This window comes from Psittacula echo (genome assembly GCF_963264785.1).
Source record: "Psittacula echo genome assembly, chromosome: 11".
NCBI lineage: Eukaryota > Metazoa > Chordata > Aves > Psittaciformes > Psittacidae > Psittacula > Psittacula echo.
Window position 1 is genome coordinate 11,977,698 of NC_137746.1, and position 14,445 is coordinate 11,992,142.

A 14,445-nucleotide genomic window follows, 5' to 3' on the forward strand; every position below is an offset into this window, starting at 1 on the left:
TGGGCACTGTTGTTACCCTATACCTTGATACTATTACATTCATACCACTGAACTCTGGAGACAGAGGCAGAAGCCCAGGTGGGCAGTTAGAGCAGTCCCATCCCTACCTGTGGGCTGCTGATGAGTGCTTTTTACCACAAAATATCCCATCATCCCATGAAAGTTCATTTCTGAGGTTTGGAACAACTCCAGCTGAATTCCACATGTCCCTCCAGAAATGAGCAGCCTAAACAAATGCAGTCTACTGAACTAGCGATGCTACAGTGAATTATAAACATTTCGCAGCTGATACACACTTTTCTTCAGCCTACAGTCTGGCACTGAACCACAAAGGACTAATTCATAAGCAAGTTTTAAGTTCCCTGAAGTCCCAGAAGTCCACCAAGTGTAAAGAAGTTGCTTTTCCACAAACAATTTTCCTTCTGCTAAGGATTACAAGTAAGTTACTCAATTCCAAGTAGGGCTTTGAAAGAAACTATCAGCTGATCATTAAATTAGCAATATTATCAGTATTACTTGCATCAAGAACCTGAGCTTCTTTAACAGCAATAAGATCCAGATCCCATCTTCCACTACCTGATAACGGTAACAGGATTTGGGGAAAAGTTAATTTACTGTAAGAGTTGAGAGCAAGACAGAGCCAGATCTCTACTGAGCAAAACTCCAATCCTAAAAACCTCAAAAGTAGAACAAGACAGGAGTGTGATATCAAATGGGCAAAACCCATGCAGAACACTTACAACTCTTTCACTGTCTCAGGAACTGCATTTCCTAGCCCTTCACAAGACATTTCCATAGTTCAATGTACAAGCGCTCCTTCTTGAAAAGATTTATGCTGACTCCATGTTACGAAATCAAGCACTGACCAGGGAAGAAATGGATTAAAAGGACTATAAGGAGGTTCTCCAGAAGGATCCCATTTCAGTCCTTCATCTCTTCTTCTAGATCTTCTTTCTACTGCCTCACAAGCAACACCAGTACAATTAGTACTTCAAAGGCACAAAAGAGCCTAATGGAAAGCCCAGCATGAGTGATACCATGAAGGCACTGAAGATTAATACTGCACCTTAATCCTTTCCTTCAAGCACCCGCATTACACACAGGCCAAACAGCTGAAGTGGAATTTTTATCTAAGCAACAAACCTGCTTTAGCAAGATACAAAACCAATCCAGACAATCTCTGAAGCCAGAGTCTGGCTCACAAAAGGTACCGTTATAAGACACAGACTAGAATCTCCCATCCCTCTCTACCTTAAAATTAAGGAATTGTAGAATTAGAGAACATTCACAGATATTGCCTGATTATGTGAGAGCAAACGAAGAGACTATTCTTGTAACTGCTGTGTCAATACATAGAGACATGACTAGTCAAGACACAGTGCACCTGAAGTACAAGATACATTTGGCAAGCCAAGTGACTATTACTTTCAGCAGCTGAGCATAGTATGCCTTCTCTTTGGCCTCATCCAATAGTAGGTTGTATTCATAAACATTCAGTTTTTAGATAATCTGTTTCCTCCTTGATGAGTGAAGATCTCCAGCTGTGCAACTTGGACAAATGTGAAAAATATGAAAATTGAGAAGAGAGAACAGCAGCAGAAAACCTTAGGAATGAAACAGGAGAGAATGAAGGTAAGCAACAAGGTAAGAGAGTGAAGGCAAAACAAAGAATGGCCTATTTTTTTAAAAAGCAGTAGAATGAAGACCTTAAACCTATTCAAGACAAGGCATGACACAGCATCTAATTAGTTCTACAGCAAACACAAGTATTTATTGCACATACTAGAATTTTAAGCCCTACTTACATGCACCCAGTTGGTGGACCTTGAAGACAAGCGCTTTTCACATAGTCACAGTAATTTTTGTTATACCAACTACACGTTTGAACTAGTTAGGAGTGCTACATGTATGTAGTTGAGAAATTTGGTCCATCTACAACAGACATGAAGAGGGACTAAAAGGCTACCATATAAAAAAAAGGTTAAAAAAAAAAATCCAAGCAATGTAACTCAGTTGTATCATGCCATTTACTGATGCACATTGGTCAATGACTGACCAATGACTGGCAGTAGATCACCTCTTAAAAGAAACCATCAGTGAGACTATCTACATATTTCTTGTGTCACATATTGCACATTTAAGTACTGTTAGGAATTGCCTTGTCTTTATTCTAACAACAAACTAAGTATTTTTTTTAGTATACTGATGCCAAGTTATCATCTGTCTCTACAATAATATTCTTCTCCTCCAGAACACACTATTCTTGGAAAGACATACTCCAATTACTGTTTGCTTGGGGAAAAGAAAAAATAATCCATTTGTAAATAAGTTTCAGCTGTTCATTGTACAGCCCACTTGTGTTATATAGTTCTACCTCATACTAGCCCTTGAAGGAATAGAAGGATTAGTTGATAAGGATCTAAAATCAAAGTGTTAGGAAAAGCAAAGTAAGAAATAGGTATTTCAACCTAATATAAGGCAGTTTGTGAAAGCAGAGCATGGCTGCTTCATACCTATTCAAAATTAGAACCAGTTTTCCATGCTGCCAGCTTCCTCTCCTATAAAGGTGCATCCTGGCTCTTATTTGCTTTGAAAAGGCACCTCTAAAAGACAAGACAGTCAAGACCTACTGTAAGAAACTCATCTCCAAGAAGTTTTACCAGTAACCAGTGCAATCAGTAGGATCTAATTATATTTCTGCTATACATAGCACTTCAATATACATATGCATTAAAGACATAAATAGCAATAGGAATATCAGGAGCTATATTTAAATAAGAGACTAATGATGTAGACAAGATCAAGTCAGGCAGTCCAGTGATCAATTGACTAGGGTATGCAGAGACAGAAACGTGATTAAAAGTCAGGTTTTAGTTCCACAGTTTGCCAACTGCAAGTTAATGAATAGGTAGCTGTGGCATCTTTTGTAACTATGTATAGCTAGAGTTTGGGTATAAAACCTAGAAGACTGTCACTTAAAGCTACACAGATCTGTATTGCAGATCTGTATTATGGGTATGTAAACTTAACTTCTTCAAGCAAAATAAAACCACTTCTTTCAAATCTAAGTTGTATAGCAGAATTACTGCAATGAATACATATTACTATTCATTTTGCATGCAAAACAGTACTGAGTATTTTTTTAAAAATAAATGAGATAAAGAACAAATACCATTTAAATTCATAACTGTATGCAAATAAACATCTAAAAAATACATCCTGGGCGAAGTGTTTTTACATTACTATGTAAAGTCTTAAGCTCTCATCTTTAGCCTCCAACATCTAACTTTTACTTCTCTATTAAAAGAAAAAGAAAGAAAAAAGCACCTTGTTCTGCCAAGAAGACCCACTGAATTGGTTCACAAGTATTCCACTGTGAACACACTAAATTAACATCAACAAAGCACAGTAACTTCCAGTGTTGTGATGAGTATTAAATCAAGTCTGTTGTAAATAACTGTGTTCAAAGCTCATCCCACTAAATCAGACTATGGTAATCTCATACTCAATACCATCCTTGGTGTTGCATGTCTTGGCTTTTGCAAAATAACAAACAATTTTTATTGCATGGATAAAAATTCAAAGACACTAAATGCTGTGAGTATAACAATACGCTGAAATAATGTAGAGCTAAGTACACGTATATTTCATGCATGTAGCTAAACTAAGGGTTTAAATTATAATATTCAGTGTAACATACAATTAGATCATAGCTATTTGAACAAAATATTTCAGAACTTTTCAAAATAACCTGCACTCAACACACAGATTATGCAATAACCTATTTTTAATATACAATTTACGTGGTGTGATAAAGTACGATATAGAATACATTGTATGGTGGCAGGCACCTTACTGAAAAAAGCATACAGAAGCCAAACTATCAACTCAGTGGTTTACTCACCTCCCAAGCAATGTAACACAAGGCTAAATAGACTAGAAAATGCATATTTCACAGAGCTCTAAAAACATGGCAAAGGACTGAAGTGTGAGAGACTCTTAGGAAATAACAGATCATCAAAAATAGATGATGCCTCTCAAACTCTCAGAATCAAGAAAAATTTTGTTAAAGATGCAATAAACCGAATTAAGTAACATGACAATCCACATCTAAACAAACTAGTAGGCCACTTACTCAAAGACTTTCACTAATCACTGTTGCTTAGTGGTTTTCAGACAGGTACACTTGCCTGAAATCCAAACTCTTGTTTCTGGCACACTTCTAAGTCAGAGGAAAGACAAGAGCACGGTATGTGTAGAATTGAGTTTCACAGAGTATCTCAGGAAAGCTGGTTAGAAGTACCCAAGGCAGTAGCTAATTTTAATAATTCCTAACCACCATCACCTGGGTCTCCTACTGCAACCACTAACCAAGTGAAAACCAACTAGTGGATACCAAACAAAAGCCATATTAGCTTACAGTACACCTCTCCGAAAAGTTAGGAGCCCTTTGGAAGTCTTCAACTTCCAGGAAACCAAACCACAGAAGTCCATGTAGTCAGGATGCTGATGCAGAAGAACTATCCACTGTAGAGGCAGAAGAATCTCTATACACTGATAAACCTGAAGAGTATGAAAATAATCACTTCTCTCCCTCCCTGAAGTGGGAAGCTACCTCTCACCTTTTCACTGGAAGGTTTTCTGTAACTTGGGAGTTCTATCAAGGATATAAAAGTATTCTATCTTTTAAAGTTTACTTTAAGTTTAGGCTTCCCGCTAACTATAACAATTTTACTGGCATGCTTATGAAGCTGAAAGTCTGTTTAAACTGAAATTATCAATTTTAATTCTCACATCTGTTAGCATTACTAGTTTCAAGTCAGTTGCATTTTAAAGTAGATATTTTGCTAATATATTTGGAAGCATTACACAATTGCAAAACTTTATGATTAAAGCTGAATGTACACTTCCAAGATCATTCACATACCAGTCAGAACAAAGACACGTGGAAGAGAATGGTATCATTTATTAATGGATGAGCTGTAAGCCAATTCAGCATCAAGATGGGTGAGATTCACCAGTATAAAGAAAAAAAAATTATTAAGCATACTGACAATTTCACCTCCGCCCTGCCTCTCAACACTTCAAAAGGCAAGTCAAGCAACTCTTAGAAAGCATTGGCAATCCATGCTGTTTGAGTACAGAAAAGCACACCAGAAGAGGACAGTTTAATCATTATCTTTTTCATCACAGTCCAACAAAAACAGTAGTAGAGTGTTTTAGGAAAGTTTGAGCCATAATCCAGAGATGCCTTTTCTACCAGCAATATCAGGACTTACTGGTTTGAGAAAGGGAAAAGTCACACTCCTTGTACTGGCAGAAGCAGATGGGTAAGTGTTTTCAGTATAAGCAGCAGCTTTAACATACATTATACCTATACTGGCAAAATCCTAAAAGCCAGCCCAGTTTTGTTAGCCATCTTCACTTTCCAAGTGGAAGGTTGGAAATGAGTACACCTTTAGAAAAAACATTTGATAAGTGACCACAAACAGCACTCTATAAAATTTTGGATAAGGACACAAGAAAAGCTATTTTCATCTAGAAGCTGAAATACTACAAAACCATAGAAAAATTTAGGTTGAAAGCAGTATCACAAGGTCTTCTGATTCAACCTTGTCTTCTAAGCGAGGCTTAATTTGACACTATACCATTCATTACAGCCTCTGTCAGTCACAGAAAGATACACACAATTTAACTACACACACACACTCAACATCACTCCTGTGCTTCCAGTGTTCTGGGGACAAAAGCAAATATCAGTGTTACAGATATTCCTTAAACACTAGAATTTCACCAAGACCCTTTACACTTGCGAGAAGCAACAAGAGAACAGGTGATGAACTGGAGGAACACCTTGCAAACTGAGTGTAAGTTCTAAACAACCCAAACCCAACTAACCAAGAAGCTCAACAGTCCACAACCCTGAGTACAACTTTTTTTACTGTTGAGAACATCTATCATAGAGCATCAGTACTTCTATAGAACTTAAATCTTCCCCATACAAAGTCAACCAAGTATTGTCCTATTTATTAAATGAAGTTATTAGTAAAAGTGATCTTAAGAGCAAGGAGAAAGGTGCCACATTCTTTTCAAGTAAGACTTCTGCTGTTTCCCTTTTTGCATCAATTCAAGAGAACTATTTTTTCCCGCCTCCGACCTTTCTTGACATACATGGTTACAACACACTAGATTCACCACGTGGAGTTGATACCAACAAAATGGGAGCATTCACAGACCTCAAGTTTCAAGAAGTGCTAAATGTAAATTATTTTTAAAAGCTAACAGATGTTCTGCAGATTGAGACAACGCAAACTAGGGAATGGATGCAACAGTTCATTATTTATCCTTATTCTTCTGCATAGAAAGTTCCATGAATAAATGGAGAAAACTGTAGAATTCAAGAGTTGCCAAGAAAGAATGTTGGAACTGAAAACTGCTACTAGGATTACACAAATTTGAAACCATCTGCAAGTTTGTTTTCATCGTATAGTTCATGTGTACCTTGCTGCAGGAAGTCCTTATCTTCCAAAACCAAACCCCAATTAGGATATCATTTCAAATACCCATCTACTAGCAACACACTGGGCATATTCTGGATACCTAAGGCTTTTAGGTCACAAAATAACTTTTTGCTCTCCCTTTCTCCCTCAAGAGCTATTATGATGACACACAAGTCAGAAGGGAAACAGCTTGGAGAAAAAGACAATAGGAAGACATGCGTGTCAATCACATTTAGGACTAGAAGGTAAATTTTAGTGAAATGGTAAAGCAATAGAGTCCAAGTCCTGACTGTTGACAAAACAACAGAATATGAATTTAAACCCCCTCCTACCCTTAACCTTTGGAAAGGTAAAAAAAAAAAGAAAAAAAAGAATTGTAGAAATAATTATCCTAGAAGAGCAAACTAAACCCAGGACTTCTTAATCCTACATTTTCAGGTTTACAAATGCTATGTTCATCAAGTATTTCCATACTGTTTACTTCCTCCAGGTGCAAAGCAAGATTTACAGTAATTCTGAGCCAGCAGGTGGCATTAACATCTCATATACCCTAAGCAGTGTTACTCAAATGCTGGAGACAGGCAAGGTTACCAGCTCTATTTAAGCCCTATACCTAAGGAGATTTCAATGGCAGTTTGTACAATGGAATGGGAAGTTAACTACATGCATGAAGCATTCCAATATCCACCCCAAAAACGTAAGACAGGATTGCTTTCTCCTGCCTGCCTGATGGTTGGCTGTAATTCCTGTTTCTCCTACCAGCATGACTCCATCAGGTATACACTGCAGAACTCAGAACCTTACCCTAGCACACAATAAAACACTTAAAAGGTAATGAAAACAGTAGTAATAAACTTTAACAGTAAAATCACATTTTTTATTTGTGCAATGAGCCTTTATAATAACAAAAGTGGGAATATGTCCCTCTAAATTATTATTTACTGCATAAGAAATGGATTTGGGACTCAGATGGGGGTTCCTATTTTCTGCTGATTTTCAAAACTTCTGTGCAGTTGCTGAGACTGTCATTAGTACAGGCAGAGAAAATATTTCCTTACCTCAAATAAATGTAGGAATAAAGTCCACTGAACACCAATGCGCTTGTGTTCTTGTGTTATAAATTCCTAAATGAACATACTATTTACAGCATATGGGAGAAGAAGATGAAACCAGACCTTTAATACAAACACCACTGACTTCATATCAATGTCCACAAGAATAAAATGCAAAGTCAGTGAAAACCCACCCCAAAAAAACCCTTTAAAACCAGAAATATATGGGGACATTCTTGCTTTTCTCTCACCTTGAAGTACAAGTAATGCAGAACAAGACTTGAGAAGGCTAAAAAAATAAAGTGTCTAGTGGACAGGTTTTAAAACAGTCATTAAAACTTACTCTTCTTAGTACTGTATTGAAGTAGCACCTTCACTGCCCTGGATGGGAAAGCAGAAATTAAGATCCAAAGAGGACTAGAAATTAGTTTCTTCCCAGTATACAATGAAAACAGTATTAGCATGTGCAGTGAACACATCAGCCACTTTCTGAAGCTACTGAGTGAGTAAATTCTAATACAAAGTTTCACTTTTATTTAATAAGAACTGGCAGTTTTAAGATACAAACTTTTCTAATGCAAAAGAGATCAGTAAGACTATTCCCATGTACTTGAGTGAGCTAGTGAAGACAGCTTTCTTTTTCGGTCCAGTGGAAAAGCTTAGTTATAAGAATTCCAGGGCCTGCCACAGATCGAGAAGGAAGTTCATGAAAACCTTCAATGTTCTACAAGCCCACATGCTGCTAAACAAAAACAAAAAAAAAAAAAAAAAAGGAAAGAAAAGCTGATACCTAAACTGTACTATCATTCAGTCACTTATCACCAAAGTTATAAAGTCTAGAATAAAATTTATATCTTGAATACCCGTTTAAATCTTGGGGCCATCTGTTTTCTGATAGTGCTTCACATTTCTTACAAGTAGCAAGCTCTTGGTTTATTTCTAGAGTTCGCTTACCACTTCATTTCCTGCCCTGGGACACCTGAACAGAGACTTCTATTCATCTACATATATTTACCTGTCACCAGGCAAATACTGTAGACCCTATGTCTTGAAATTCAATTCTTCTTGTCCGGGCACTCTTGAAGAGCTTGGCTTTTAGAATTTAAATTTCACCTTTTGGATTCCCATGCCACAAGCACCTCTGAAAGAAGTCACATATCATATGAATGGAGAGAAAGGAGGAAGTGCACTGCAAAGGACAATCTGTGAGTAACAGCACAAGCCTTCATGTATCACTCTTCCACAGTTGTTACTGTGAAGACCTGCCCCAAGGCCTGAGCTGAAAAACAGGGGCATTGAGATGCATGCTTCCACTGAAGCCACAATGCAAAAGCCCACAGTTTGAATGCTACAGATGACCTTCACTGTACAGAGCTGCAGTAGATGTGCACTGAAGATCCTTTTCTCATGCAGAAGAAAACCTCAGGCGAATGAGATGTTTGTGGTCAATGCATGTTTACTAAGATATGATGTCTTTCAGAAGTAAGGGAGAAACTGATATTTTCCTTCTTCATACATATAGACCCATAGAAGTACACAAGCGTGTGCTCTCACTCTGCTAACGAGAGCAACAATGTAACCTGCTGATATAACTTCAGACCTACAAAAGAATCGATGTTAAGTAGCATTACAACTTCAGCTGTAATGCCTTCTGGCCTGCTCTGAGACATTTGAGATTTCACACTAGAAGCAAGTACAGTTTGCAGATCACATTTTAGTACTTGGCTTCAAAAGACAAACTGGTAACTTAGCATTTCAAACCACAACTACTGACGAATTTAAAAACTTGCTTCCATAACATTATCCAGAACCTGGGTTTCAGAAAAGGCCTTTTGTTTCAAAAACCAAGAAGCGAGGCCCAGGGCAAGTGTGAAGCTTAATACTTTTCTTTTTAGAAAGCACTGACAATATTGATATCACAGCAAGTTATTAAACAGCTACTAGTAATGTAAAAGGGAGTGGTAAAAGGCATATGACCACACACAGAGCTTAAATTTTTTGGGGAAAAAAACTACCCCTAAGCACTGCATTTTTTGCATACCAATTATTTTAAATAACAACTCTGGTCAGATTTCACTTTTCTCTCATGTACTTGCGTAGTCCTTATATGCCTTGAAAACAAACACTAAACCAGAAAGGTATTTTCACCTGTAAATAGTAGTTAAGATTAGTTATAAGATATACAATGATGACTTCTGGCCTCCCAAGAACTCCTTGGAAGGCAATGAAAAGAAGCAACCCCTAAACCTTACGGTCTGACAAGGCTTTAGGTTATTTTGTGATACATAACAGGCCTCCCAAAAAAAGGGTATTTAAGAACCTTTTAAACTCCACCTCATTCATTGCATAGAAGGGGCAATCAGTACTAATAACTGTACTTCAGGGCTGTAATAGCCTGCCTGGAAAATCATTATTCTGAAAAACAGTATGTACTGAAAAATAAGGTTACCAAGGCAATATATGGCACGAGTCAATCAGATCTCTAGGTCTTTACGGTTGTAGAAAGGCTGGAATAAAAGCCAGCATGTGTAACTCAGGTCCTCTTTCCCTGGCAGACAGGGATGCTGGAGGCCAGACGTTAATCCCAACCCAATCGAAAGGAAGTGACCATGTGCTCGCCCCTCTCCCGGCCTCCCCCCTTTTCTCATTCCCACTCGGGACTACTTTTGTCAAGGACATCACGGTGAGGCGGGTACCCACGGGGACAGCCGCCGGCACCGCTCGCACCCCGGCAGGGCCCGCTCCCCGTTCCGCGCCTTAAGGCCGGAGGCAGGCGGGAAGCGGGGGGGAAGGGGAACCTGCCCGCCCTGCCACGCTCCCTCCGCCCTCTGCTAGAAGGGTCAAGGAGAATGCCCGTGGGCTGCTGTCTCTGCTCCCCGGGGAGGACCCGCTGGCAGGAGCCGCTGTGCTCCCAGGCGGACCCTGGATGGAAAGGGAGAGCGGGCGGCTGCCATCGTGCCCCTAGGCCCCTGCCCAAGCCACTACCGCCGCGGAGAGAGCCCACGCGGGCCTCAGGGGAGGGCCCCCCCCTCCTTGGGCAGGAAAGGCGCAGAGCAGCGCTGTCAGGCGGCCTCAAGCTCGCTCGCTGCCCCAGTCGGTGGGTGGGGGCTCAGGACGGCTCCCCAGTGAGGTCTCACCTTTTAGAGAGGTCCATGAGGACCCCGGAAAAAAGCTTCTCTCCCAGCCGAAACGAGACCACCAGGGCATCCTCGATGATGTGATCCAGGGTGACCCGCACCTCGGAGCCGGGCAGCAGTGGAACCTCCGCCTCTCCTCCGGCCGGAGCCACGGACACCGGGGACTTTGGCTCGACAGCGGCGGCATCAGCAGCATCCGGCTCCTCCTCCTCCGGCCGGGACGGCTCCTCCCCGGGCTCCGGCTCCGCGGAGCCCCCAGTAGCCGGCGGGCAGGGCTGCGGCTCCTCCTCGGGAAGTTCGGGGTGCCCAGCAGGCGGCGGGCAGGGCTGCGGCTCCTCCTCGGACTCCGGGCTCGGCGCTCCCCGGTGCTCGGCCTGGGGCGAGTCCACCTCTGGGGTGGAGGACGACAGCTTCTCCGTCCTCTCAGCTTCCGGCTCCCGAGTCCCGGCGGGGCTCCGGGCTCGCTGCACAGGTGGCGGCTCCTCGGCCTCGCCGGGAGCAACCTTTCCCCCGTCGGCCTCCTCCCCATCAGGCACCACCGACTCCACGGCCTCGGTGACGGCAGGGAGAGGGTCCGCGCCGGCCTCGCTGCCCGGGATAGGCTCCATCTCGGGCTCAGCTTCACCGGCCCCCCCATCGCCCGGCACCGCTGCAGTTGCTGCCGCCTCCGCAGCCATGGCCGCCATTTTCTCTGCTGCTTCACCGCCGCCTCCCTCCAGCAGCGGGATCGATAACCACGGCCTTCCCCGCCCGCCTGGGAGGGAAAGCCCGCCTCCTAGGCGAGCATCCGGCAGCCTATTGGCGGGCGCGGTGCGATTCTCTATTTCTATTGGAGAGCGGAGCAGTCCGTTAAGCCCAGCAGGAACTTCTGGTTGGCCAGCGGGGTCTTCATTCAATGAAGAGTCGGGAAGAGGAAGGAGGGGAGGGGCTTGGTGCTTTGCAGGCCGTTACAGATTAGAGGGGTTGGGCCCCTGAGGCTGCTCCGCCGCCTCATTGGCGGCAGGAGGAGACGCTCCCGCGGGAGGCTGGTAATTGGCGGCGCGGAACGTCCGTCAGGAAGGAGGCGCGGATCAGGAGCCGCGCAGTGGGTGCTGCGGGCCGGCGGCCGGTAGAGGGCGTGAGGGAAGATGGTGAGGGCGGGAGAGGAGTGCTCGGGGTTAGCTAGCCCGGGAGGGGCAGCCCCGTGGGGGAGAGGCCGCGCCCGCACCTCACCCGTGCTCCGCCACGCCGTGTGGCAGGCGGGGCGTGCCACTAGCGTGTGGCGCTACCTGCCCCCGTGGTGCGGGGGCGAGCGGGGCCCGCTCTGAGGGGAGTAGAGGTGGGCGAGTGAAAACCTGTGGTGAGAGGGCGGGTCGCTGAGGACAGGGGAAAATGTGCGGAAGGGAGAGGGCCTGGTGTCTTTTGTGAGGTAAATGAACGCTTTACAAGATTAAGTAGCATGAGTTAGGTACATCAGGTAAAGGTGAAAAGCGCAATGTTGAAAATGGGATAAAAAGTCTCAACGTTTTCCCCCAAGGTGTTCACAATCCGTGATTTTTCTCGTGGGATCAGTAGTTGCTACCGTGTGGGCATACCCTCTCTCCCTCCTCTGCCCCTATCTTCCTCCCCCACCCACCTGGGGTAGCAAATCATGTATTTCCTAAAAAGAAAAAAAAATTAATAAAAAAGCTGATTTTGTCTGTTACATACATGATTCTGCATTTTAGGGAGTCGAGTCCTTTGTAGAAAGCAGCAATTTGTTCGGAGGAAGGATGGATAAGAAAGTGGGAGCAGCTGTAGACAAAAAAGCAAGTGCTCTTACAGTGTGAGTTGTTTTACTCTTCCTAGTGCTATTACAAGAGATTTATTGTTTAGCAACGAATGAAATTTTCTGAAAAGTAATAATTCTGTAAGATTTTGTTTAAAGTATTCCTTTTCTTTCATGATAGTGACTTTTATTGGCAGGCTTCAAAGTTGCTACCAGCCATGTGCAAACAGCTACACCCCGGGTTGTCAAGTGAAAAAACTGATAAATAATGGGCATGAAGAACTAACAAATTTTTTGCAAGAACTATAAGGAAAAAAAAATGATCAGAGTTAGGGCTTCATGTTACACTCTGTTTTCTTCTTTGTAAGAAATGTGAGTTATATGTAGTTAAAAGACTACAGTAATGCAAAGAATTTTTTTGGTACTAATAAATTAGGACATGGAATAGTGTTCTATAACAGCAAAAAAATTTTGTACAATTGTATGCAAGTAAAATGATCTTGCAAGCTGATAGTGATAGGATTTTAATAAGTAATAAAGGCAATTACTGACTTCTCTGTTGTCCAGATTGTAGTTTGACTTGTGTAATAGACCTAAAGACTCTTCCTTTTGTATCTGCTAGTGGTTTACATGGGAAAGTAATGTTTTTTGTTATTGTGGCGTAAAGCTTGTAAGCAATATAAGGGAACATCAGCAAGAATAGCTAGACACATTTTTGGGGACAAATACATTAGAAATATAGTTCACAGAATTTGCTAAAGATAAAACTGATTAATAATTTTTTTGTGTGTTTTACTACCATATCTGTTAAATGGTTTGGTAGTGTGGGTGGGTAAAATAGAATGTGTTTATCGGGAGAAGGAGTAGTAGATACTGAATTACAGATTTCTTTTTTTCCAGCCATGCTTGCAGCTTTGGCAGTCTGTCTCGCAGAGAAACAGCAGATGGATTTAGCGTATGATCTGTGGCTTGAAAGAAACCAGAGTTGGTAAGCTTTCCAAAACTACCTACCATAATATTACTTCCTAAATAATTTTGATACAATTTCGTTAGACCGTATTTGTAAACGATCTGTATTCCATATCCTGAGGCTATAATGCTTTGAAAATGGCAACTGTTTAGGCACCCGTAAGGCTGAATATGTTCTTTGCCAGAATTCTGGAGAATAATGAGATTTGTGTTGCTACTGAGTTACATTCATTTCAAAGCTATCTCTGCGCAAGGCTTTTAGTTTTAATTTAGATTTGAGATTTCAGGGTTTTCTGTATGTTCTGCCAAGTAGAATACAGTAGTGGCTCTGGAAGGTTCAGATGAGTTGCAAATGGTTCATAAAGAGTTCTCATCTTGAAGCAGCATGGTATAAAAGAAATGGTTGTAGGAGTGGAAGGAGGCCTCTGCTGTTCTTTCCTCACATTATTTTTTTTTTTTTGTTCTGTGCAGTTATGACACATATGACATGTAGAAAATGATGATTTGTTTCCCAGAAACGTTTTACCTTATTCAGATGAGTTCTAGGACAGATTAAAGAAACACATTAGTGGGGATAGCTCATACGTAACACCAGAACTGTTTTTACATTGCTCACCTACGCAAAGAACCTCACTGTGCCTGGAGGTATTCCAACTGTATTTCAACAGACCAAGCCACACATTGCACAGGACTGTTCTGCACATTAAAGTATGGTCATCTGCTCAAATGCTCCTTTCCTTATTACTGTCTTACACTAGTAATAATCTATTTGTTCATCCCAGTACTGATATTGTGAGGAATAGGCATAACATTAGCTGGAAGGGCTGGCAGGGTACAGAGGTATGTATTGTCACATATTCTAATTTTTTGTAATTATTATTTTTTACTCAGGAGATGTAGTACTATATTTCAAAAGCTTACAAACACTTGCACTCAGACAGAAGTTTGCAGAAGCAAAGTTGCCAGATGGCTTTCACCCAAGGTAGGCCAGAACTGTCATGCCTTTTATATAAACCAGCATGGCTCATGTAGATACTTTG

General features: G+C 41.7%; 2 protein-coding genes across 3 annotated transcripts in view; one reads left to right on the top strand and one right to left on the bottom strand.

The window, feature by feature from the left end:
* PWWP2A (PWWP domain containing 2A) overlaps positions 1–11,430 on the bottom strand; it is a gene marked incomplete at its 3' end in the record, with an annotated part of 37,495 nt that extends 26,065 nt beyond the window's left edge. Inside the window, exon 1 of one of the 2 annotated variants that reach the window (XR_013957777.1) lies at positions 10,690–11,408. Coding sequence is in view for 1 of the 2 variants with exons in the window: in XM_080626840.1 (XP_080482966.1) it covers positions 10,690–11,375 (686 nt within the window). Of the gene's footprint in view, positions 1–10,689 lie in introns of both variants that reach the window. The other variant, XM_080626840.1, reaches the window with a different exon arrangement.
* The window catches only part of FABP6 (fatty acid binding protein 6), a gene marked incomplete at its 5' end in the record, with an annotated part of 38,739 nt that continues 35,658 nt past the window's right edge, over positions 11,365–14,445 (top strand). Inside the window, 3 exon segments of the mRNA XM_080626841.1 lie at positions 11,365–11,490; positions 13,337–13,387; positions 13,391–13,424. Of these exon segments, the coding sequence (XP_080482967.1) occupies positions 11,365–11,490; positions 13,337–13,387; positions 13,391–13,424 (211 nt within the window).